Source organism: Phyllopteryx taeniolatus, chromosome 1 (assembly GCF_024500385.1).
Source record: "Phyllopteryx taeniolatus isolate TA_2022b chromosome 1, UOR_Ptae_1.2, whole genome shotgun sequence".
In the NCBI taxonomy this organism is placed as follows: domain Eukaryota; kingdom Metazoa; phylum Chordata; class Actinopteri; order Syngnathiformes; family Syngnathidae; genus Phyllopteryx; species Phyllopteryx taeniolatus.
This window is the reverse complement of record NC_084502.1, coordinates 1,899,077-1,925,598: the sequence shown is the minus strand read 5'-3', so window position 1 is coordinate 1,925,598 and position 26,522 is coordinate 1,899,077. Positions and strand designations below refer to the sequence as shown.

The window sequence follows — 26,522 nt, the reverse complement described above, 5'->3', positions numbered from 1 at the left end:
TACACACCTTTTTTTTTTTGGCACAGAGGTGTTAATTTAATTAAGATGGTATTTGTTCAGGCATTTCTAATACTGTATTTTGGATCGCGATTTAGAGAGCCACTAGATGTCATTACAGTGCGTAGGGCTGTCTAATAGTGTGGCTCATCCGTTTTTTTTTATGCAAAATATTGTAAACAAACAAACAATCTAGCATTCATTTTACCTCAGTGTGAAGTTAGTGGGCACTAACATCCTAATGACTTCCTCCCTAACCTGAATCAGCCTTAATTAGTCAAAACCCTCCCACGTGTATTCTTTTTGACCAAATGGGATTGGCCAGAGGGGATGAACAGAAGGAGGATGTGTCTAGCAAGGCTATAAGAGAGGTCATGCTCAGGTGGGGCATCCTTCAGGTGACGCTTTACTTTTTTTTTTGATAACTGAGGAGAACACATCAGAGGAGGACACATCTCGAGTGTGATCAGGTATGACAGTTGCGCTGATATCACCGTTGATCCGTTACAATTTTGATGTGGCAACTTTCCCTCCCGGTTTCTCTTTCCAGACTAAAATTGTGTTGGCTGTAATGGAGGCAGTAAGTTATTTTTTTTTTTTTAAATGCATGTTGTTTGCAAGTCACCTTACGAGTAGACAAAAAAAAAAAAAAAAAGTTTTCTGCAATGATCATATCATGGACTGTACAGTAACTCGATATCATATACTGTACATATTTTAAAGAGCATCAGTTACAAACACAGTTACCTGAATGTTTCCTGGTTGGTGCAGCAAAAAACAAAAAAAACACTTGCATAGATTTGATAGTCAAATTAAAATACACATGGTTGCAGTGTTTCTGGCTGGCAACTAAGCAAACAAAACCTTGGAGCAGGTTGATGAGATGCACGCTCACTACTACATGTGGACAGTACAGGGGGGAAAAAATACTCTGGTCGAAGTAGAAGTACTGATTCAGCTCCTTTACATACACTCTGAAATGTACTGAAATATAAAGGTTTTGTCGCATCGTCGCTATTCATTCTCCCTGGTCACGTCGTCATCTGCAAGGTTAGAACGAGGTGACAAGCATATTTTGAGAATGTAAGGAGGAAAAAAGTCAAGAGCGCTGCTATGACTCAGTCAGTAGACCCGGTCGTCCACCGACAGAAGGGTCGGCGGTTCAAATCCTGCCTCTGCCTCTGACTGTCCCCTGTCGAAGTGTCCTCGGGCGAGACACTGAACCCCGAAATCGCCTACAGGTTGGTATTGCGAAAGAGAAACTGATTTCAATTGCATTACAAAGGAATAACAACAAATCGAATGTAGGGAGTAGAGGTTGAAAAAAAAAGAGAGAGAGAGAAATACACAAGTAAATTATAGATAGCTGAAAAATGTACTTCAGTACTGTAACAAAGTGTTTGTTACTTCCCGCTGTGGATGGCGTAGTGCAAGTATAGCGTGGGACATGATATGTGACCCTTAAAGTTGCTCCACAGTCTCTGTCCAGATTAATGATTAAACTCATCGCTCATGTCATATTAACAAAGCATGCAATGCATAATGACTGATATGGCTTCCACACTCTATACTATTTTCTTCAATGATTTCAGCCATATACAAGGAAGTGCCACTATAAAGCTCACTGTCAGTTTTAGTTTCACCGGCCCACTTTTTGTGCCTGGCAGATGGCTTATGTGACCGAGCTCAGGCTCGGTGCAGGTCGGGGGTCGTGGGGCGGAGCGGCGCCCTCGTCCTGCCCGGAGGTGGACCTGGAGGTCATCGAGGAGTATCTGCAGGAGCATTCGCTGGAGGTCCAGCCCGCGCACACGCACACCTTGCCTCTGACCAACGTGGTGCAGTACGTGCACTCCCACCACAGCACCAGAATCATAGGTCAGCACGCCCCAAGCCACATGAACGTGAAATGTCCAGCGCAGTATGTCAGCGGAGCTTCGTCTTCTTGCCCCTCCTAGAGAATAGCTGGTCAGGCCAACACGCCTACGAGTGGCACTGCGGTGCGCCTAATAAGGAATACGAGGCGGAAGCTGCACCTCCGTCCTGGCCGCATCACGACCAGTGGGTAAGGTGAAAGTCTCACAAAGCCACCGCGTAGTAAACGTCGGCCACCTGCAAAATTTCACGAAACGGCCTTTGATCATAAGAGCTGAAAGGAGGTTAAGTGCGATCAGGAAGTCAAGTCAGGTCACGCTCATAACAACCTGATCTGATCGGAAGTCAGTGGTATTTCTATGAATATAGCACCGATGGTTCTTGAGCTGCTTAATGTATAAAGTGCCTTGAGAGAACTTCTGTTGTGAATTAGTGCCATATAAATACAATTGACTTGACGGGCATCCCCCGTTAAAGGTAACGTAATTTCACTTCATTGAAGCCTCTGGTAATGCATCATTTCTGCCAATGATATGCTACTGAACAACAACAAAACACCACTGACTTGTGATTGCACAAATGTGCTCTTAGGATTACGTTGCGTCTTCAGACAAGGCGAACGTATGTATCGACTCAGACTCTCAGTCCAGTAGTTCCCGGTGCCAGGAATACCACGAGGCTCCTTCTCCGACCTCGGAGAGCAGAGGCAGACCCAACAAAGACGCTTCACTTCTTGCTCCAATCTCAGGTACAAGCACTTCACTGGTGCAACCCCCTCCATTTTGTCTGTGAAGCTTTGATTTAGTCATCCTCATTGTCCCCGTCGTGATTTTATTCACACCCGCTTCCTCTTTGACAGGAAAGAGGAAGGACCGCTTGTTCCAGTTCCTGTTTGAGATGCTGCAAACGCCGTCCATGCGAAGCTGCATCTGGTGGGTCCAGTCCTCCTCGGGCACATTTCAGTTCTCCTCCCAAAACAAAGAGCACCTGGCAGAGATTTGGGGCCGCCGGAAAGGGAACCGCAAGACAATGACCTACCAGAAAATGGCGCGGGCACTGAGGAATTACGCCCGCACGGGCGAGATCCAAAAGGTGAAGCGGAAACTCACCTATCGGTTTGATGAGAAGACACTGAGAGGCCTCCGGGGAGACAGCAGCGCCATCTAGGATGAAAATTACACAAGAAGCGAGATATGAATACTGAGTATTTGGCAGGCAGAGACAAGTCTGGCACAATGAAACCTAATGTAAATCTGATAGATTGTCTTCAAATATCTGCTTTATAAGTGGAATCTCCTGATATATATTGGGTTTCCTGTCTTTCTGGTGCTGTAATACGGATGTTTGTCACAAGAGCGTTTATTTGTTCCTATTATCTTTTTGTCGATTCGATGCCCTGAGATTGAGCTTTTTCCAAATTTCAACCAGAATATTAAGTATTTTGGGAATAGCTTGTCCATGCTTGTGTTTTGTGGATCCCCGTTGTCATTATGCAGCAGCAACTTACACTTTCTGGCCGTGTGATTAGGTACATCATCTGCACAATCTAATCAATCTCAGTACTGTTCTACATGCACGATAATTATGCCATAGTTTTGTTGATTATGCATTTTGATTAAGAATTTAATTTAACGGAAGTTGTTGATGTTAAATATTCCCTTTATTTGTACATAAAAAGATAAATTATCACTATTTAAGAACAATAAATGAAGTTATTCAATGTGAAAAAAATAAAATAAATGCTATCCAATATCTACGTACCTCTGTTAATTCCACATGTTTATTATGCATATACACAGTCACACATTTTCATTCATATTCTGAAGAGAGCTTTCTTTACAATTCTCAGGCACAAACAGCAAAAATCAATGCACTGAAATGCTCATAGCGAGCTGCAAGCAGAATTCTTGGTCTCATCTCTATGATACAACAATAGAAAGCAACAGAATGCCAATTCAGAGGGGACGTGGCTTCTTTTTGGGGGGGGCGGAAGTGACAGCTAAAATTAAGCAAATCCCCCTTCTCAGTTTTATATTTATTCATCCATCCATTTTCCATACTGCTTATCCTCACTAGGGTTGTAGGGATGCTGGAGCCTATCCCAGCTGACACCGTCACTTGAAATGACATTTTATTTCAGTTCATTTTTCTTGTTGTTGTTTTGAATGAAAAGGAGATTTTGTTTTGAATATTACAGATAACACATCGCCTAACCGACCTCAATAAGTGGACCTTTGACTCAGTTTGGGAAAAAATATATATATAAATCTCTGTGGCCCTTTAAATTTGTCTTTGGGTGCTGCAGTTCATTCTGGTCAACCTGTCGTCCTGTGGGAGGAGAAACAAATGTCAAAGTGCCAATTTATACTGCCAAATTGCAAGAAGGGGAGGAAGACGCGCTGTTGTTGTTTTCGTTTGGACACAAACGCATACAAGGCTGTAAACGAATTCAATAGAGAGCGTGAACATCGGAATTTTCCCCACCAGAGGGCGTCCAAGACTGCTGAGCCTATTGGAAAGCCGCCGCCATATACATGCAGAATACCCAAACAGCACCATGAGCGCTAACTGCTACGTCAACATCGTCGCCATGTTGGATGTGGAAAGGTGGCGCGATCGATGAGGAGGAGGCCGCCTCCATTTGCTGTATTCCGTTCAAAGCTAGCTCTCATGGGGTTACCTTTCCCAGGTAAGAGTGAGCCACGACTTTGCGTTCTATTTTACTGTTTGTCATCGCAACATAACTTTGCAAATTGAATTAGATGTTTTTGTGGCCAAGGCTGTGAATTCCCCGGATGATGGTCTTTCTTAGTTCGCTATTTTAACTAGTCTGACTGTCGTTGGTGGTTTAGCTGACTTTTGTCATGGTATGTAGCTTTCCCAACGATGAAGGGCGGAGTAAGTCCTCGCAAACAGCTGTCAGTGTGAATTTTTGCTAGTCTGTCTCCAGTGATTGCCATTAGTAGTAATAGTTAAATCAATATAAATCACTGAATTGCAAAACGTTTAGTTATAATCAGTTAAATATAAACGTTAGTGCTATTTAAGTAGAAAACCCATAACAGTAGACAACGCAGGTAACTTTATATTTCAGGTTCTGGCAAATATAGACAGAGATTGAATGTTAGGTATGAATATTACAATATTTATCATCACGATAACAGTGTTACATGCATTGGTGGCTGTAAACAACAATAATAATTTTTTTTTTTTAAATGATTAAAAAAACTGCATATGTTGGTTTGGTCCCTACACCTATGAGTAAATAAATGTAAACAATAATCATATGAAAAGGTACATATGTTGTTTGTGGTGCGTATTTCTAAAAAATGTGTGTATGTGAATGAGAGCCATTAACTTTGTGCACTTTGTAGGTTGGCACTTTGTGAAGTTCGGTCCATTTACTTGCATTAAGTCTGCCGTCCGTATAGCGGTAAAGGGCCGACCAATATAACGAGGCGTCTGTGTTACACTCTATGTCTTTGGTATACACACTCACGCAGAGGAAAGATAGGTCGACTCACTTGAAAAACTTTATTATCATTTACAAACTGCAAGTTAGTCACATGACACATGCAATGACGTGAACACTGTGATCGATGTGTCGTTCAATACTGTACTGTGATTTCGAAACCATTGCGCCGTGAGAGATCATCAGGTATGCCATGGCAAATGATCCAATTTCACTTAATTGGTGCGGAAATTATTATTTATGCACCAGTTCTAGAGTTAATTTTGTTTATCTAACTATGCCACCGACGTATAGTGACAGGCATAACCATAAAATGGATGGCAGTAGGCACAATGAACCTATGTATCCACTTGTTGCCATACGTACAACAGAATAATAACTTTGTGTTCAGTAAATTAAGATGAAATCATCGTAAAACATACATCCTGTGAGAGTTTTGTTTGCTGGTGTTCGATGAGATTTTTTATTTATTTTTTGTTAAATATGTGATGCGGCTCCATAAAAGTTTGCAGGGAACCAGTGCTGTAATCGGTTGGTTGTCGGTGAGCTTCTCAAGGAAGGCAATAGACTGTATAGTTATCACCTGAGCAGGGTGCAGACCCACCCACCAAACTATACAACCTACTACCTCACCCTGACAAAGCCCGATTCAAATGCGCATCCACCTGTCAAGTAACCTAATACACCACTTGGAAAGCAAACGCAGAAACGCTCGCAGCAATCTCTGCGTGCTGCCCGCATGTGCAAAGCGCAATTGTCGCCTGGGCGATGACTGGCTGAGTAAGCTGTCTCCTTGGGAAAGACAGTAGATTGTATAGTTATCTGGAAAAGAGGCTACACAACCCTCACAACTATTCAATCTACTACCTCAGGCCCAAGGGCAGCATTCATGTTGCCTCGCTCGGTGGAGCCATCAAGGTCACGCTCCTGTGATGGTACAAGAAAAACAGACAGTAGGGTTACCTTTGAGTTTGCACTCAAATGCATTCAGCACAGAACAATACATTCCATCATCATACATGCCTTCTAAATTACCATATTTATAATTAGGAATCGTGTTAATACTCAAAGCATTATTTAGCCAAGTATTATGCCTGATCTGTGCTTGGAAATTCTGAAGGAGAGATTTTAGCTTGTCCCTGTTTGAATTATTAGTTAAAATATATCAAAGACATAAGCACACCGACAGACAAAATGTGGGAAAGACAAACAAATTACACACTCACTGGCTTCCTGATACTCTTTCATGCGATCGAAAGGGAAATAGGGGGAGGAAAAAAAAAAAAAACGGCTCGCCTCCTTGCTAGCGGCTCATTTCCGATTTTGCCAAAAACTGAGCTGGTTCCAGCGGGCTATCCCTGCGCTGCTTCTCAGATAAAGTACACACACACACACACACACACTGGCGCGCCTGCAAACATGGCTGCCACCAGCTGCCTCGGATCGGATACATGACTGGGATTCTGCTCTCCGAAACAAAACAAGGAAACACAAAATGGCGACTTACGCACCGGCCATTTTAGCTCTGCAATAAAACATTTCTTTTTCCATTCTGCCGTTCCCTGATGCTGTTCCATCTCGAGTGATGGAGACTCGAACTTGTGCCAAGCGGCGATACTAAGCCAAATCATTCAGACGACTCAATCGCAGATCAAGGTCGGGGAGGTAACGTGTTGGGGGGGGGTCATTGAGTATTTCAAATAGTCAGAGAAACATAAATTAGCATACAGCCTGACACAGGTCCCGAGCAGCCCATCATTAACGTCCACACACTCTTTCCGTCTGATTTGAGGACCAGACGGGCAGAGGTGGGGAGGAGGGATGCATTGGCATCATGCCCATCCCTGCAACAGTGCCAATGGCACATGTACAAGCTGTGTTTGGCCAGGAAGAAAACAGCTCCTGACAGCCAACGAAAGATGGACAGCCTAATATTGATATGACGCGGGCTAGTTTAGGGGGAAACGTGGGTCAAATGGCTGAAAACTCCAATTCTGGGTGAATTGTATCACAGTCCAGAAACATCTGATTCAACATCTCTAGAAGTTTATTTTTCCTTTATTACTTTTCCATTCTCCCCCTCACAATAAAAAAAAAAAAAAAGATTTTCCATTGAACTTTATATTCATTATATTAAGTAGATGTTAAGCTATTACAAATGCGTACTGGTCAGTAAGGTGGAAGAAAGACAAAATGCTGGTCATAATGTCTCTGAAAACATATGAGGGAAGTTACCTCATAATGTTCGGTAGGATTACGAAAATGACTCTCTTGACCAAATAAATTACAACAATAATACAATCTTTGTTTGTTTTAATATTTTGTATCATTTAACCACTTGTTTGTACACGCCACCATCACCATCTCAACTCCAACAGTGAATAAAACAATGAAAATAAAGTTCATCAATGAAGCTAACATTTAACAAATAGGTTTTGGTTTTGCTCAGTTGCAAGAACAGTCTGGGCGTGTTACATTTCTGTAAAACACAAATCATTTTGTAAATCAGCAGACACCCAAAAAAATAGCCAGTGGCTGATCAAAAACCGTAAAGTCAAGGAAATATCCGTCAGTCTTTCCTGTCGTGGAGAATGCTTGGCACAAATACCAAGTTGTCACCAGACTACTGCAGAAGAATGTGTCTCTGTCACTCTTTTGGTCGCAGTTTCCCTCCGAGCTTGATGCCAAGAATGGGCAGTGTCTGTGTGCCTGGCAGAATTTCAATGAGGGAGGAAGGCGGCGGCGGCAAGGAGGGGGGAGTTGGCAGAGCAGTATGCCACATAATTGGATGAATGAAAAATTCCCACAGTTAAGATGATCGAAAAAGCATGCACCTAAGTTGTCTTGTCATGGTGAGAGTCCAGAGTCACTTTACTTCTTTTACTTGTTCCCAATCCGTCGCATTTGCTCTGCAACTGGCGCAGAGCTCCCTTAATGCCCGCTTGGTGTGTTGCCTGCACCTAATGTTCTTTAGCTCCTCATTAGCCAGTCTCAAAGACAAAAGAAAGCATGCGCACACAAATGCATGTTCTCAACCACAGTGATACAGTTGTTTGGCCTGGACCGTCAGTTTGGTGGATCCTGCTTTACGACGTGTTGATTACATGAAAATACCTCTGACGCTTTGCAGCCCGACGGGAATAAAAGGAGGGCAAACGTGAGAGACTCAGATAATGTGGTAGTAAATGCTCCATTGTGTCACTATGAAACTGTCCCACCATTCTTTTCAAACGTAGATAAGCCTGTATTCTTGAAAGCTGGCCAAGCATAAACGTTGCAGTCTGATTTTATTATTATTATTTATTCCTATCACAACACGCTATCACATCTTTTCGTGAAAACAGTCCATGGCGCAAAAAAAGGTTGGGGACAGCTATACTGTGCTGAAAAAATATCAACGACGTCATCATTTTATTGACGCAACACGACTGATCGCAAAATATCAGAGACCTCATCATTTTATTGACACGAAACGACTCATCACAAAATATCAGTGACATCGTTTTATTAACGCGACTCCTCACATGTAGTCGGCGACAAAAATATCGGCAGTCGTTCAACCCCTAAAGCTTGACAGATTCATTTGCAATGTCATTTGGTTTTGTCTAAGAATATTTCTTTCTCCTCTGCTTGGCTTGTAGAGAGAGACCTTCGCTGATATCCCAATCAAACGTGCGCTCACCATTTGGGTTGGGTTTCATCGATTCATTGATTAAGAATTCCATATTGAAGAAATTGAGGCCAACTGGAGTGCACTACTTGGCTTCAACCAGCAGAGGGGCTGTTGATTGAATCTCACTCGTTTGCTGTCGGAAGAAGTCAACATGACGTTGGTTGCATATGCGCAATGGCTACTTCCTTTGGCGATACCGTAATCAAAATCCAGAACATTCGGAGGAAAACAATGAAAAAATATATTTGCTTATTGCAAGTAACCAAGGCTTAATGTTCCGAACCAAACACAACCCCGTCGTTACACGGAAGCCACTCGACGCGTACAGACACAAAGGTATGGCATGATTCGGCTCAAACAGCTGCAGCTTCCTGTTTCAGACCAGAAACTTCCTGTCGCCTTGCTGCCAACAGCAACAGGTCAGCCAAGACATCAGCCAATCAGCTACAAGCAGGAAGTCAGCCTGACTGCCTCGAGGAGAAACATAATGAGTAAACACACAAAGTTCATCTGAGGACACGCGAGAATGCAGGGAGGGAGCTCTGCCACTCCCATCTCTCATGCACCCGTGTCGTCTCTCCTTTTCTTCGCCGTCTTTCTCTCATCGCGCTCGCGTGACAAGGCTCCTAAATTGACTGCCTGATCAAGGTATTCGTTTGCATCTTAATGCCCAAACAAGTGAGCGACTGAATGAGACCTGCCGATGTGACACAATCTGGACTAATAGGCCGAGGAAGCATGGCGCCCGCCCATATTTGCCCTTCTTCCGACACGTGGCATTGCAGCGCCATCTTAGAACCAAGTGCTACTGAGAGACAGTATTAACACAAGTGGCAGAAATACAGATTATTTAAACGTATACAGATTGGTGATCATTTTTGTTCTCTTTAAGGTAGCGTGAAGCTGTCCAAATGGTCACTTTTAGCCTTCCAGTTACGGCATGTAGAGTACAAAGGCATTTTTGCTCATCTGCACGTTTTTTTCTTCTTCTGTGTCAGCTGTGTTCACCCTGACTCCGTTTCACGATGCAAATGATCAGCACACATCGACAGATGATAAGACAAACATTACAGTTGCCACTTTCGAAAGAATGTCACGCTACTGGATTGTACAAACCAGAAATGTGCTCGTTCCTTAAAAAAAAAAATGTTTTCCTCAAAGACAAAAGTGCAAAGATTGCGTAAGGGGAATAAGAAACATTGTGTTACTTATCATAACCGCTCACAACGATAAGAGCGCCTCAGTCGTCCTGCGTTTGTGATCCTTCGAGAGTTCCACTCACTTACCACATTTGGTCAACGCTTTAAAGTTAACGAACAAGACCTGTACTCGCGCCCGCCATTATGCAGCGCGGCACCTGTTTGTTCGTTATGGAAAAACACGAAAAGATTGTTCAGCGCTTGGTCTGAGAGCAGAGAGGGAAGGGAAGACGAGCATGAGAGAAGAGAGCCAACAGCGTGCGAAGGGACCCTAGAGATGGCAGGGAGTCCCGGCGACCCTCTGAGCTCGACAAAAGTTTCTCCTGATTTGCCCACCGAGCCAAAATGGCGGCGTGCGGCGTGGCAGCAGACGACGAGCGACACGTTTACAAGACCGAGATCGCGACGAAGGACAGAGGAAGTATGAGAGCAACATTACAGGGCGGCGAAATAAGCAGCGAGAGGTGTTTCAGGATAAAAAGGGGAAAATACCTGAAGCACGATATGTGAGCGGCGGCCTGGGCCAGAGGACTGGAGGAGAAGAGGGCCATGATGGCGGGAAGAAGGGAAAAGAGAGGAGTGGAGCACACCCTCTGAGAGCTACGCCCCTTTTTTTCCCACAATCCCCTCCTACTGACGCGAGAGCGTCTGTTCGTGCACAGGGTGACACACAGCCCCACAAACACACATCTGAAACCGGCACCGGCGACTGCAGCTCACGCGAGAAACCGAGGAGGGTGCCAAAACAAACTCACCAAGTAACGGCACGAAAATAAATAAATAAAAGGAACCCAAACGGAGACAGCGACACAACAGATGCGAGTTGTAAACATCCACGTTATCAAGTCGCGAGCCTTTGGATCGGCGCTGTGCTCTGGCCCGCGCTGTGCTTGCCTCCGTCTGCCTGCCCACTTTGGCACCGCTGCCAAGAGGGAAGGAGAGCAAAGGGAGGGCGGCTGCGCAGGCACAGAAAGAGGAAGGGAGGGACATGCTGTCGTGAGAGAAGGCCAACGGCGAGAGGAGGAGATGGAGAGAGGGAGCGTGGAAAGAAAGAGTGTTACAGTAAGAAGTCGCATGAATCGCCGTGAGCAGATGCAGTGACACAAAACGGTGGCAAACGCAGCTGCCGGCGTGTCGATCAGGTTTCCGTACGCCGCGCGAGAGAGACGAGCTAGCGGCGTATTGTACACCCTCGCCGTATTTGCTAGATGCTGGAGATGAAACAATAAACAAATGGACGCGATGTGAGCAACATTCCCTCAAGTCACTCAGACTTTGTTTTCGAGGTTATTCATTCATTAAAGCAGTCAATATTTGAAAGAAATTCCGAATTGCAGTAGCTGCCTTTGGGTGACCTCAATCATTGGTGAAAGCATAAACCCACCAACCAATCACTATCCACGAAGCACACGGGCAGACCAATCTGGGCTCACGACGGAGCTGACATCATTTCAAAAAATGCAAAACAACAGGAAAGCTTCCCCCCACCCTCCTTCTAACAAGCACCTGAAGACTGCACTTCGTTGGCAGTGCTGTACTACGACACGCATGCACGTTTTTCCCAGGGTTCTCCCAGTCCTTGAAACACTCACCCAGGAGATAGCGGAGCAAACAACAGTCCGTGTTCTCTCCACTTGAGTCTTTTCTTGGACATAGGACACACACACACACACACAGCTGTACTGTACTCAAAGACAACATGTGGAACTAACAATCCAGTTGTTCCATGGAGGTTCACATTCAGCCAACAGCTCGGACAGCCCCTCCAACCTGACGTCACATCTCCTTTGTTGTTTATGAATTTATTTCTCTCCTCAGCTGAACTCTCTGAACCCAAAGTACCCACCCAGCTCCTCCCCTCCACGACTCCTGTCCTTCAGTCCTACAATTACTCCCAGCCAAAGAAGGCAGGCACGTACAGTGCGGCGAGAACAAGGGATAACTGTAGAAAGGGAAGCGAAGCAGCTCACATGGGACTTTTTTTTTATGCTCCTTTTCTTTCTCCACGGCTGCCTTGCGTCTCTTCCTGCTCGCTCCGTAAAAGTTTCAGCTGCATGGTGAGCCGGCCTCTTTTGGCACTTGTCCAACTCCTAACTCTTCTGTCCCTTTGCAAGAAAGAGAAGGCGGGGAGAGCGACTATAGTGACAGCTGGACTGGTATTGATGGTCGCTTTCAGAATCCAGTGAAGCGGTCCTTTTTCATACAGTACACACACACACACACAAAACAGAAGGTTTGAGCAAGCCTATTGTATGGATCAACAATTGAGTATTGTGTGTCGGGTTGGAAGTAAAAAAAAAAATTACAATAAAAAGTCATGCATTTTGTTTTCCTTTAAAACCTGTACCAGCTATATCTGAAAACGGGGCCTTCGCTGCTTGCAAGCAGTTGCCAGATAACATGCAAAACATGCAATGACACAGAGAAAATAATGTCGCTACGCCATTTATCTACTACTTCTACTGCTATATATGTGTGCCTATGTGGCATCATTAGAAAAATAACAATTAGTTTTGTTTGTTTTTATATTCCCAAATGTAAATAAAATATTTTGAACTTGTAATAAAAAGTCCTTTGCTCCACAAATATAATATGTGGCAAAATCAAGGAGAGAAATTCTAGTGATGTTGGTGCGCAATAGTAAATGATTCATTTATTCTTTTCAGATACCACAGAAACAGATAATTTAATGATTTTTGTAAAACAGGGAAAGTTTAACCACTGTCACAACCTGATCTCCACTAATGCCTTTAGACCTCACAGGGGAAGCGAAAAATACTCATCATGTCCTTTTGGCCACGATCACATTCAAATGAAACAGTTTATAGTGTTTTTTTCCCCCTCTTACTTTTATTGCACGTTCAGTATGTGTTACTCCTCTCCCAGGACGTGTAAAACAAATGTAAACCATGGTGTAGATTATTTCTAACAGTCAGTGTTGACTTTTGTTTTCGACAATGCCTGCCATGGTAGGACAATACTGTCCTCTGGTGGTCAAATGTAAGTTGAACAATTCTGTAAGAGGTTGTCAACCGCTTGCCATCGCTTTTGTCTTCAACGGTCACGTTCTGCTCCCCTCACTATTTTTTTGTGTGCCCATTGTGACTTTTAAAATATCTTCAGCTTGCATTGATCTGATTTCAGCGAGTTGAAATCAGGCCAACGTCTAACAACGACTCCTGCAGGAGCAATGAGTGTCCGGCTCAGCATTTAATATGCTTCCTTGAGTTTATTGCAAGCTAGAATACAGTTGGACATTTTAAATCCCCTTTTCAAACCTGTGCCAGTTTGCCGAGAAGCTGTGTGCACCTGTGTTTACAGTCCAATCCCTGTTGTATGCCGGCTTTGGAGGCGTGCGCGTTTCCTCGTTACCTTCACTTTGTTATGGGTGTATGATGTAAATCGTGAAACAAGGCTGACGCAGGCTCATTTATTTTGTTGTCTTGTTCGGTTATATACTGTACTGTATTGTACTGTACATGCTGTATTGCATATTCTTCATGAAATCATGACATTTGTCACTCTTTTCCTTCAAATGTAATTTGTGTGATTGTGTGGAATACATTTGTTTATTTGGATGCCCGATGCCTTCTATTGCCACCTAAAACGGCAGCTAGCAACAGTAATTAATGCGTTATTGTTATTTTAAGTAAAGTACAAATCTATTTGGAATGTCCAACGTATAAGGAGAAGTTCTCTAATTGTTTAATCCTCCCCAGGCCTGTGATGGTTTTCATAACAATCACTTTTCTACTAGGGAGGGCAAATGTATTTATATAGCGCATTTCATACACAAGGTCCCTCAATGTCCTTTACATGATTAAAAGCATTTAAAAACAAAGTACAGACACTAAAACAATGCGATACTGTATATGTTAACTGCATCAATATTTATCTTTGCAATTGCAGTTAAGCACTTCACGTTGCAATCGGTATTCGTTTTGAAGTAATCTCATTAAACATTCATTTGACTACTTTTCACTTGATCTTCCCACTTCTTCAACATTTGTTCAACCACAAAGTATTTGATCAAGTAAAATGAAATTGTGCACTGGAGGAGACATTTTTACAGAATCCTTTTGGTGTACACATTTCCGTGAGGAGTAATTGTCACATTTCGCTCATTTTCATTCCAATGTTAATTTTTTTTATAGTTATATGTTGGTGGCGGCACGGTGGACGACTGGTTAGAGTGTCAGCTTCACAGTTCTGAGGACCGGTGTTCAATCCCCGGCCCCGCCTGTGTGGAGTTTGCATGTTCTCCCCGTGCCTGCGTGGGTTTTCTCCGGGTACTCCGGTTTCCTCCCACATCCCAAAAACATGCATTAATTGGAGACTCTAAATTGCCCGTAGGCATGACTGTGAGTGCGAATGGTTGTTTGTTTCTATGTGCCCTGCGATTGGCTGGCAACCAGTTCAGGGTGTACCCCGCCTCCTGCCCGATGACAGCTGGGATAGGCTCCAGCACGCCCGCGACCCTAGTGAGGAGAAACGGCTCAGAAAATGGATGGATGGATATGTTGGTGATTCTTTTTTTTTTTTTGTTTTGTTTTTTTTTGTGATCCCTACATGAGACTCTCCCCCACTTTGACGGTTTTTAAATCACTTGTTAAAACCCACTTCTTCTCCGTGGCATTCCCCAACCATGCATAAAGAGTTGTCAACCTTATGTTTTATTTATTTATGGCTTCCACCCAAACAGTTTTTATTGTTTTTATCTTCTGTACTATTAGATGATATCCTATGTGTTTTTAAATGAAATGTACAGCACTTTGGTCAAGACTGTTGCTTTTAAATGTACTCTAAAAATTGATTGAATGGGCTTTCAGTTGTCACTTCATGACCTTTTAGGTACTCAAAGAGCTTTAAGACTGTCTGTTATACAAATCAGTTATTTTATTTGGCAAATTCTTGATGCACAAACAATAATGTTTGGCTTCCAAACCAAATTTTTAACACTTCTTGGTTGAATTTATGAAATCCCTGGCCTTGCTTGAAAATAGAAAGACAGATGTGCTAACCAGTCGGCCACTGTGCCGGCTGTTAAATACATTGCATTATTAATTCATTCAAGATGTCACAAATGAATGATCAATTATCTATTGTTTCACTTTGTTGTGTCTTGTCTTATCCAGCATTATATATTTGACTTAAGTAAACAGCTTGTATACAACTTTTTTTTTTAACAAGATCCATAATGGGCATTTGAAAGATTTGATAAAAGTTCTAGTACACAACCATTGAAAAGTTTGGTGTCACTTATCAATATCCGATGTTTAGGCTTTGTTCATGTTTGCATACAGTACCTCATATTATATTTGTATAAATAAATAAAATACATATGTCCTATTTAAGTTTTCCCTGAAGACACCAGCCATAAAGGTTTTTTGTTTTTTTTTTAAATAGCAAGTTCATCAATCTGTTGTTTTCTGGGTTTGGTCACATGACGTTCCGGATAAAGTGGATTTATGACCGAAGGAGTATTCTTTTATTTTTAAGTATTGATGAATGAAGGGGAAAAAAATGGCCTCCGGGCAAGGGGCACTTTTTCTCATCCAGGGCAAAAGGACAATACTCAAAGGCATATATTCTTTATCCTTTGCGGAGAATGACTAATATTAATGTGTTTTACTGAGGCATGACCGTCTCTAATATCAGTATGTCTGTGTTATACTGGCCGAGCCACGCATACCAGAAGGAGCAGCACAATGTCCATTGGATTGAAGCAAAGAATGTGGTAAAAACTTTTTACTTCTTTACATTATTATGTGTTTTTACAAAGTACAATATTATAGAGTGCTATTTTTACATTAAAAACACATTACAAAAATGTTTTTGGGACGGGGCATATTAATGGCATTAAAATTTATTTCAATATTGAAAGATGATTGGCGATACAAGTGCTCTAAAATCATGAGTGTGGTCAGAACAATTCAACTTGTATCTCAAGACACCACAAATTAAAAAGTATACTTTTTTTTTTTCAATGAAGCTAACATTAAAAACAGTGCAGACGTTGTTAATGTGGTGATGTGATCCATTTCTAAGTGACCCTCGAACTTTGGAGCAGTGTATACAGTAGTGTAACTGCAACGGTGTGTTTTCACGCAGTATATGTTATGGTGGTAGGGATAAAATGAGAGTTATGTGCACAGGGTTGCTGTTCTGGGAGGAGTTGTGCTGCTGGGCCAGCAAAACGTTTTGCTTTTGCGTGTGCGTGTTGGGGACGCCACGCCTCTGACTTGCAAGTAGGTGCACGGCGCCGTCGTTTCACAGCAAACACCTCCTAGGCAATTGTGCCTTTGCCGTCAAATACATTGTTTTGCATCTTGTTCTCGGCGAGTGGGGCGTTTCCCACCCCCCCTCAAAAAAATAAAAATAATTATTTGTCTTTTTTCTTTCTTTTTTTTTTTTTTTTTAAAGAGGCGAGCGTGGGCCAGCCCAGCGGCGGTAGAGCAGCAAAGCCGTCACAAGGTGAGTATTTCTTCTTGGCCACCAAACTTTCTTTGTCTTTGTTGACGTCCCGTCGTTCGCTGTGCTCCCAGGAAGTTTTTGGCTTTGTTTGGATGCGTCGTGGTGCTTCTCCGCCTCCTCAGCAACTTTTCGCAACTTTGCGCTATTATTAGCACGCAAGCTAGCAGCCTAGCATGTCGGCGCGAGCTGCCGCTCGTCTTGTTCTTCTCCGGTTAATTTGAAGCCCTAATAAAAGTTCCTGGCGTATTGCGCGAGCCTTTTTTGGCATTGCTGTGATTTTTGTGCTGCTTTAGTTTCAACTCCCCTATCCGCCTTTTCTAAACTATCTCAAAGCGCAGTGTGCGTTCGGATTTTTTATTTTTTTTTCATGCTAGCAGATGTAACTGCTGAGAAAAGTTGTTTTCCGAGTTAATCCACTCGTGTGCTGACTGCTTTTTGTGCAGTTCCAAAAGAGCCCGTGGGCGCTCGTAAATAAAAACATGGCAATGAAGAGGCAGGGGAAAGCAAAAGCGTGGATCCGCCATGCAATGAGCGGGCGGGTGGTGTTCTCATTCAAGCAAGAAGCTTGTTTTTGCAGTAGTTTGCGCGTGGGTCTCTTGGTTTGCTGAGCTTATTGCTTTATTTAGCTCCGTGGCAGCTATTCTGGCTCCCCACTGCACTTAACATCTGACCTTTTGGCCACAGGGAGCTACTGTATGTAGCATAGTGCACAATATACTGTACCTTCTTTACACCATCCCCACTCTCTCAAGTTCCAAACATGGTCTTCTCTGGTCTTTTGTCTAGTACTAATATACAGACGTCACTCTAACTTTAGGCCCACCTGCATAACATATTGAGATTCAACACAAGAGCTGTACAGTGAAACCTAGCATATCTTTTTTTTAAGTGAGTTGAGGAGCTTCACTGACACAAAGTTGGTGTTTAGCTGCCGCCTCGCATAATTTATAGGCAATTACTTTTTGTTTTCTGTGGCACTTTTCCCTGGCTAGTCACTGAAAACTCACCAATTTGAGGTAGTTGGGCTCTTTCTGAAACAGAATCATCTTTATTTTGCCAAGTATGTCAAAAACAACAAAAAAGGAATTTGTCTCCGGTAGTTGGAGCCGCTCTAGTACGACAACAGACAGTCAATTGACAGAGAATACTTATGAGACATAAAGACATTGACAAAAACAGTCACTGGAAAAAAAAGAAACATCTGCGATGTGGTACAGACAACACGTAATGCCCGGATCAGACTACAAGACAAATTTGCTCTTTCACGATTGCACTATGTCAGGCTACTGCAATAAAATCTTGTATTCCGATACCACCACATCCCGTTTTTTGCGATCATTGGGCTTTATCTTGTCTACTCAAATGCGACCGGATACAGTCGTTACCGTGGCGACGACGACAAGAGTGGATCGCGCCGACTGTATTATAAGGACAAAATGGGGAAAAACGTGTGTTGGTGGTCACCGGTGCTCAGGACAGGAGAGGACGTTCGTTTAAGGCTTGCTTGAGGTATGTTCACGTACTTTTAATATGGTATGGCTCGCAAGCAGGCAACAAAACGTTATGTAGCCTAGCAAGCTACTGCTAGCACTGACGGTTGTACGTAAACATGCCGACGTTCTGTCGCATCATGCTCTAAATTTTCGGTGTGGGTGAAGTAATTTAATTAAAAATAAAGTCATTTAATTACAGTAAGTCAGCACCCATTATTTCTGTCATGTTATGTTATGTTGGTTCGACCTGACTGATTAGTGCAGTGATTTCCAACCTTTATGGAGCCAAGGAACATATTTTACAATTGAAAAATCTCACGACATACCAACAAACAAAAATGTCACAAAAAGTGGATACATTAATTACTGTATTTACTTCCTGCCATCTAATAGAAGACCATTCTTTTGTCCAGTCTGTCACTATGCCTCGCTGGCATAAATAGAGGAACAAATATATATTATTTATCGTAAATATAATTTAATTACAGTAAGTCAGCACCCATTATTTCTGTTATGTTGGTTTGACCTGACTGATTAGTGCAGTAATTTCCAACCTTTATGGAGCCAAGGAACATATTTTACAATTGAAAAATCTCACAGCACACCAACAAACAAAAATTTCACAAAAAGTGGATACATTAATTACTGTATTTACTTCCTGCCATCTAATAGAAGACCATTCATTTGTTCTGTCTGTCACTATGCCTCGCTGGCATAAATAGAGGAACAAAGATACGTTATTTATCGTAAATATAATTAAATTACAGTAAGTCAGCACCCATTATTTCTGTCATGTTATGTTGGTTTGACCTGACTGATTAGAGCAGTGATTTCCAACCTTTATGGAGCCAAGGAACATATTTTACAATTGAAAAATCACATGGCACACCAACAAACAAAAATGTCACAAAAAGTGGATACATTAATTACTGTATTTTCTTCCTGCCATCTAATAGAAGATCATTCATTTGTTCTGTCTGTCACTATGACTCGTTGGCATAAATAAAGGAACAAAGATACATTATTTATTGTAAATATAATTTTTTGAGCAATTAAGTGCACAAGTATATACAGTAAATGAACAGGTCATTTAAATAGACACACTCCATCTTGTGATCGGATCGGTTATCGTTTTTTTTAAACTCTCTGATCGGCCCCAAAAATCCTGATCGTGTAAAACCTAAATAAAAGGTTGCTAGTAATCTGGTAATGCCGGTACATTTTTGTTTGTTTGTTTTTTTCTTTTTATAGTTGTGCAAAAAGGTGCACAGTCCTCCAGCAATTAGAGCAGTTTGAATGAATAATAGCGCAATAGTCCGGCGCAATGACCATTGTGCAAAAGGCGCAAAGACTTCAAGAAATTTATGTAGTTTAAAGTGCCTAGTCGTGCGATAATCTGGGACGTCGATTGTGCAAATGTTGCAGATACTACTCAGTCGATTGTGCAAATGGTGCAGATGCTACTCAGGCACATGAGTGTCCAGTATTGGTCAACAACAGAGTGGGGAGACTACTACAGTGAGTGCACGAGTAATGTATAATTGGCCCCACAGAAATGTGACAACAAACTCCAGACAAAAAAATTGGCAGCGTGTTGCAATGGAATTGTAAGTTAACTGTTTAAGAAGTTAATGGCAAGAGGGAAGAAGCTGTTGGAATGTCTGCTAGTTTTAGTTTGCATTGTTCGGTTGCGCCTACCTGAGGGAAGGAGCTGGAAGGGCTGGTGACGGGATGTGGAGGGTCCAAGAGGATTTTGTATGCTCTTGTCTTAGTTCTGGCAGCGTGCAAGGGTGGGTAGGGTGGTACCGACAAGCTTTTCAGAGGTTTTGATTGTCCGTTGCAGTCGGAGTTTGTCCTTATTTATAGCAGCACCAAAGCAAACTGTGATGGAAGAACACAGGACTGATTCTATGAGCGCTGTGTAGAACTGCCTCAACAGCTCCTGTGGCAGGCCGTGCTTCCTCAGAAGCCGCAGGAAGTACATCCTCTGCTCCTCCTAAGGTGCTGCCAAGGCGCTGTCTGAATAGGAATGTCGTACTTTAATTGGGGTTAAGTAACCACGTTGAAGTGATACATCTCAACTGAGAGACGAAGATTTTTACATCGGGGAGAAAATATGATTAGCCTGGATTGTTAGTGGAATTTAGGTAGAGTTTTTACTGCATGTGCACTTCGGTACATTTAAAAAATATAAAAAATCATCTGTAAGCTATTTATTTCTGAGTGTAAAATCATATGAAACAGTTTTGGGATCATAGTTTTGTTATATTTACAGTTTAAATAATTGATGGATGCATGTAGACCCACCCTTTTCAGGGGGGTGTCAATTAATTGTGGATTTTCACTATCGTGTGTGAGCGGTCGTGGGTTCACATCCGGGCTCTGACCTTCCTGTGTGGAGTTTACATGTTTTTTGTGTAGTGTTGGTGCGCATTGTCTTCCAACTTCAATGATGAGTAAAGTTTTCGTTTGCGGCATACCGGCCCCGCGACATCAGGCCACCATTAACGTCCGACGCACAGAGAAAACTGCCACGGAGGACTTGATTCACGTTTAGTAACCATACTGCTAAAGTTAGTGTTGTATTGCTCGAATCAATGTCGCATCTACTGTGCACAGGACTTGTGTTCACCTTGTAGGGAATGAGAGAGTGGTGAACTAATGTGTTAAACTAATAATTTTCATGAAAATGAACTCATTTTAGGGATTCTGTACAGTCAAAAGAACTGCTGTTCCCATCACTAGCACAAACAGATTTGCAGGGGGGGAAAAAGCATCTTTCTACTTTAAGACCCGTTGCACAACAACTTTTAAGTCCGTCACGTATCCCTCCCCCTGTATATCACAATGGTCTTGAAGACTTTACTCTCTGGGTCGGCCCGATTTCTATGGCAACAGCACAGTCCTGTCGCCAGTGATTGAAAATAGGAAAGCCCTGCGCCTAGTGCGTCCAACAAGCCTGCACCGCAGCAGGGGAAGCTGCGCGACCACACTGATCCCTCTGTGGCCCGACTGTGGCGTGAACCATGTTAGCCGCACTCTGGAAAACATTACACACCAGCCGGGGTTCTGTTGCAGATGTCTGCTCGTGTCTTTTAGGAGACTTGGAGCATCCTCAACAATAACAGAAGAATGTGTAATTTCCTCATGTGGCCCGTGCAGACGAGAGATCGGGCTTTTTTTAAGTTAATGTGAAGTAGATTTTGGCTCTGCTAGTTTAACCAGGGCTATTTGCTCAGGAAATGGACTAATATTGGAATCGGACTACACCTATCGGAGCTGATTTTGATCTCATCAGTTCTCGTGGCGTAAAATTGATTATGATAACCATAGAACTGAGACCTAGTGCTAGTGTGGCAACAAAAGCTGCCCTAGTCAGGTCATGTATTCTAATCAGTCAGGTCAAATCCACATTAAAACATGACAGAAATAATGGGTGATGACCTACTGTAATTGAATTACTTAATTGTAATTGAATTACTTCACACACACCGAAACTTTGGAGCCTGATTCGATATAACGCCGGCATGTTTACGTGCAACCGTTGGCTATATAAGGCTACAAAATATTTCGTTGCCTGCTTGCGAGCTGTATCATATTAAAAGTATGTGAACATACCTCGAGCAGGCCTTAAATGGACGTAATCTCCAGAGCACCGGTGACCACCAGCACACGGTTTTTCCCCATCTTGTTCTTATAATAGACGCGTCGCAATGTCGTTGCGATGGTAACGACTATATCCGGTCGCGTTTGAGTTGACAAGATAAAGCACCGTGATCGTAAAAGATGGGATGCGGTGGTATCGGAATACAAGATTTTATTGCAGTATTCTGACATAGTGCAATCGTGAAAGACCAAATTTGTCTGATCCAGACATCACGTGTTGTCTGTCTCAGACGTGTTGTCTGTCCCACACTGCTGACATGTTTTTTTTTGTTTTTTTAAATAACTATTGGCTGTCAGATTTTTACAGTAGTACATCAAAAGACATGCAACAAGGCTAAAAATAAACTAGCTTTTGGATTCAAATATACTGTACACGATGGCAACGCGGCATAAATGTCTTTTTTTCGGAGCCGATAAATGACGTCGTTGATCGAATCGGCGAATTATGACATTAAAGCCGATCAGCATAAATGCTATTTATTGGTCAATACTGATCAAGCCAATCAGATCGGTGTAAGTCTGTTAAGAATGTTCAACTATAACTATTAAAAGGTGCCTGTACAGTTGAAGGCTATCAATTAATACATTTAAATAACCATTTTAAGGGGGCATAACTTACTTACTTACTTATTCAGGCTGGTGCTGTCCTAACTAAGCTTTGTTGCATCAACTGATGAAGCCTGCTCGGATAAGAAGCGAGACGTCTTCTAAGATGACCAGAACAGTCCATTTGCGATCCATTCAATACCCTGAAAATGAAATGACTCGGATGAATGAGAATCTTCACAGGCATCAAATACTTACGTTTTTTTGCTATTCATGGCAGGGCTCAGCCCCTATAGCCCTACCCCCCCACCCCCAACGCAGGGGGGTTTATAATTATTGCTACTGTTGGGTGGCTATGCAAAACAAATGTCAGTACATTATTAAAGAGGTGTATCAATACAAAAAAGTGCATAAATACTGTATAATAACCAGTGACCACTGTATCAAAATGAGCCTTCTTAGTGAATAATTCTTTTTTTTGTTTTTGTTTTTTGTTTATTAACATTGGAAGAATCAAAACTCTGAGACCTCTCATGTAAATGACTCACTTGTCTCGCATCAGTGCCTCCTTAGCTCCTCCCACTAGTGCAATGAAAAAAATGGCAACTGCATCATGTGACTCCAACCAAAAATAGACTGGACTGAATATGGTTGCATTTACAGCATCTGTAGTTTTGTCTGTCTGTGGCTCTGAGGATGGCGGGCACCGCCCTAATTACATCAGTGCACACATACAAAAGTAGACGTCAAAGAACATCTCCATCAAAGGTGGATATAATATATTTTTTTTAATGCAGAAAGCAATAATTAATGACACTTTCACAAGTTCGTCCATTTGAAATGTCCTGCATTTTCAGGGTGTGGCTGGAGCCGTCATCATTGCGTCGGAGTGGAGTTGCCGTAGCAGCCCTGACGGGGCGCAGGAGGAGGGCGGCGGCGAAGGAGATGGACTCGGTGACGGGCCAGACCGGGGATTGGACGGCGACCCCGAGGGGGTGTGGAGTCCGGATATCGAGCAGAGCTTTCAGGAAGCTCTGGCCATCTACCCTCCCTGCGGCAGGAGGAAGATTATACTCTCAGATGAAGGCAAGATGTATGGTGAGGAAGTCTCTAGCTTTTTTAAAAAACATTACTTTTTCCAGTTTAGTCTCTAAAAAAAAATATATATATATATATATATATATATATATATATATATATATGAAAGGATCCCATAAAAGGTGTGTCAGAAAGGTTTCAGGTCTTGTTACAAAAGATGTTTCAAACGCTGACTTTTCCCCTTAAATGTGGGCCAGAGGATCACACAGCACATCGTCAAAGGGTTCCTGCAACGTTTGCTTCATTCAGTGCGAGACTTGTGGCAGCTTCACCATGACAACGCGCCTACTCACAATGCCTTGAGCATCCGACAGTTCCTGCCCGAGAAGAATATCGGCGTAGCAACATACTTCACAAGCACTGGCTCAGTTTTTTTGTTTTTGTTTTTTTGTCTTAAAACTTTTCTGACACAAGTCCTGGAACCTTTCTGGCACACCTCATATAACATTCTATGTAATGGCACATTTGGGACAGGAGCTTGGAAAACAGTGACCTCTAGTGGATGGAATCCTTTTTAATTAACCTTTTTAAAGAAAATGGGATCGTTTGAGATGGCTTTTGTTGAGTGACACTAGTGTTGGTAAATACATGACAAACAATCTACAACCTAATGTTAATAAAATGTGTTTAAGTATGTTTTTATGCCTGATGTATTGAAGGCTTTGGTGTGGGTCCAACATTCTGAGCATATTTTGTTGGTACACTTTTCTGTAGTAGACTCTTTGTCATGTAGGGAGAGGAGCTGGACCGAAGAGCAGGCGGAGGCAGATTGATTGTGATGAACAGTTTATTTAGGAAGGTAATGGGGGCGGTCCTGGGTGCATTGGCAGGCAGTGGTGTGGACAGCTGGCAGGCAGTGGAGAGGACAGGCGGCTGGCGTGGCGGCAGGAATGAGGTGGATCAGGAACACGGAGGGAAAACACTGAGAACAAGGAAAGACACAGGAGGACAAAAGGGAACGAGGAATAGAGTGGCTTACGTGAGGTAAATGGGTCGTGGTACCGCTGGAAGTAACTGCAATACTTTGGCGAGGATTTCCGGGAACAGCCAGGCTTATATGTAGGTGATGACGAGGGCTGATTGGAGACAGGTGCTGAAAGAGAGAGGGGAGGGGAGAGAGAGGGCACAAAGCCTCCTGCCAGGCTTCCCCGGTTGAGCTGTATAGAAGTATCCAGAAGAGAGGATGAGCTTACGGGAAATCCACGCAAGCTCCTCCGGCCCATAGCCTTCCCAGTCGACCAGGTACAGGAACCCCCTCGGCCTCACGTCAAGGATGCGCGACACATGATGGTCGTCAATAGTGGGGGGTGGGGTGGGGGCTCGGCCAGAGGGCTCAGGGCGCAAGTGGAGACAGGCTTAAGCAAAGAGACATGGAACGTGGGGTGAATTTTCAAGGACTGAGGAAGTTTCAACTGGACGGAAGTGGGATTGCTGATTTTGGTAATGTGGAAAGGACCAATGAAACGCGGAGTAAGTTTACGGGATGATGATACCCCGAGGATAAGCTGGCTGCTGCTCCCCACCGCCTTGCAGAATTCCTTCCAGACCTGATAAGAAAACTGGGGACCTCGATCGGAGACTGTCGATTGGGATACCATGGAGTTTGAACACATGCAAGACAAGGAAGTTAGCAGTTTCCAGGGCGGACGGGAGTTTGGGGAGAGGCACATAATGTACACATTTGGAAAAGCGATCGATGATAGTGAGAATGACTGAATTACCTTCTAAGGGGGGCAGGCCGGTAATCAAGTACACGGCGATGTGAGACCAAGGGCGGCTTGGAATTGGCAAGGGGCGCAACAGGCCAGCTGGGGGCAGGTGTGAAGACTTCCCTCGGGCGCCGACGGGGCAGGCTTGGGCGAACTTGGTGTCTTTGATGAGGCTGGGCACCAGAAGTGCTGCTGGATGTGCTGGGTAGTACGGGTGATGCCAGGGTGATAAGTGAGTTTAGAGGTGTGGGCCCACTGTAGGACTTCAGACCGTGCAGAATCAGAATCATCTTTATTTGCCAAGTATGTCCAAAAAACACACAAGGAATTTGTCTCCGGTAGTTGGATCCGCTCTAGTACGACAATGGACAATCAATTGACAGAGAACACTTTTGAGACATAAAGACATTGACAAACACAGTCACTGAGCAATAAAGGGTTGCTAGTTATCTGGTAATGCCGGTACAATTATTATTTTTTTAATTGTACAAAAAGAGTCCTCTAGCACTTAGAGCAGTTCGAATGACTAATATTATAATAGTCCGGTGCAATGACTATTGTGCAAAGGGCGCTGAGAGTTCAAGGAATATATGCAGTTTAATGTGACTAGTAGTGCGATAATCTGGGACAATGTTGATTGTGCAAATGTTGCAGATACTCCTCAGTCAGTGTGCAAATGGGGAAGATGCTACTCTGGCGTGAGTGGCCAGTATTGATCAACAACAGATATGCAAATAGTGCAGCGTGGCAATACTACTACAGTGAGTGCACGAGTAATATATAATTGGCCCAACAGAAATGTGACAACAAACTCAAGACAAAAAAATTCGCAGCATGTTGCAATGGAATTGTAGGTTAGCTGTTTAAGAAGTTGATTGTAGGAGGGAAGAAGCTGTTGGAATGTCTGCTAGTTCTAGTTTGCATTGATCGATAGCGCCTACCTGAGGGAAGGAGCTGATAGAGCCGGAGACTGGGATGTGGAGGGTCCGAGGGTTAGTCTTTTCAGCAGTTTTGATTGTCTGTTGCAGTCTGAGTTTGCCCTTTTTTATAGCAGCACCAAACCAGACTGTGATGGAAGAACACAGGACTGATTCGATGACCGCTGTGAAGAACTGCCTCAGCAACTCCTGTGGCAGGCCGTGCTTTCTCATAAGCCGCAGGAAGTACATCCTCTGCTGGGCCTTTTTTTAGGACGGAGGTGATGTTGATCGCCCACTTCAGGCCCTGAGAGACTGTAATTCCCAGGAACTTGAAGGTCTCGACGGTTGACACAAGGCAGCTGGACAGCGTGAAGGGCAGGTGTGGCGAAGGATGACTCCTGAA

At 43.2% G+C, this 26,522-nt stretch overlaps 3 protein-coding genes and 1 long non-coding RNA gene across 13 annotated transcripts in view; 2 read left to right on the top strand and 2 right to left on the bottom strand.

Moving 5' to 3' along the window:
- The window catches only part of LOC133486517 (leucine-rich repeat-containing G-protein coupled receptor 6), a 59,987-nt gene extending 56,921 nt beyond the window's left edge, over positions 1–3,066 (bottom strand). Inside the window, exon 1 of the mRNA XM_061792197.1 lies at positions 2,979–3,066. The gene's annotated coding sequence lies outside the window, so the exon portion shown is untranslated. The remainder of the gene's footprint in view (positions 1–2,978) is intronic.
- Positions 1–3,621, top strand: part of LOC133487214 (transcription factor Spi-B) — a 35,798-nt gene extending 32,177 nt beyond the window's left edge. Inside the window, exons 1-6 of one of the 4 annotated variants that reach the window (XM_061793573.1) lie at positions 159–467; positions 548–577; positions 1,665–1,872; positions 1,953–2,059; positions 2,461–2,617; positions 2,729–3,621. In XM_061793573.1, coding sequence (XP_061649557.1) covers positions 569–577; positions 1,665–1,872; positions 1,953–2,059; positions 2,461–2,617; positions 2,729–3,036 — 789 coding nt within the window. In that variant the 5' untranslated portion in view covers positions 159–467; positions 548–568 and the 3' untranslated portion in view covers positions 3,037–3,621. Of the gene's footprint in view, positions 1–157; positions 578–1,664; positions 1,873–1,952; positions 2,060–2,460; positions 2,618–2,728 lie in introns of those variants that run through there. The other 3 variants (XM_061793656.1, XM_061793489.1, XM_061793732.1) reach the window with 3 other exon arrangements.
- A 1,768-nt stretch (positions 3,622–5,389) lies between these two features.
- Positions 5,390–11,125, bottom strand: LOC133487519 (uncharacterized). 2 transcript variants are annotated; one of them, XR_009791362.1, is made up of 2 exons: positions 6,568–11,125; positions 5,390–6,268 (listed from the first exon to the last, which is right to left on the bottom strand). It is a non-coding gene; the product is annotated as an uncharacterized LOC133487519 (long non-coding RNA). The 2 variants fall into 2 exon arrangements; XR_009791368.1 differs by having other exon boundaries at positions 6,853–11,125.
- Positions 11,126–15,836: 4,711 nt separating this feature from the next.
- Positions 15,837–26,522, top strand: part of tead3a (TEA domain family member 3 a) — a 29,826-nt gene continuing 19,140 nt past the window's right edge. For all 6 annotated transcript variants that reach the window (XM_061792668.1, XM_061792580.1, XM_061792759.1 and 3 more), the window contains exons 1-4: positions 15,837–15,950; positions 16,369–16,461; positions 16,637–16,687; positions 23,250–23,490. In XM_061792668.1, the coding sequence (XP_061648652.1) occupies positions 15,852–15,950; positions 16,369–16,461; positions 16,637–16,687; positions 23,250–23,490 (484 nt within the window). In that variant the 5' untranslated portion in view covers positions 15,837–15,851. The remainder of the gene's footprint in view (positions 15,951–16,368; positions 16,462–16,636; positions 16,688–23,249; positions 23,491–26,522) is intronic.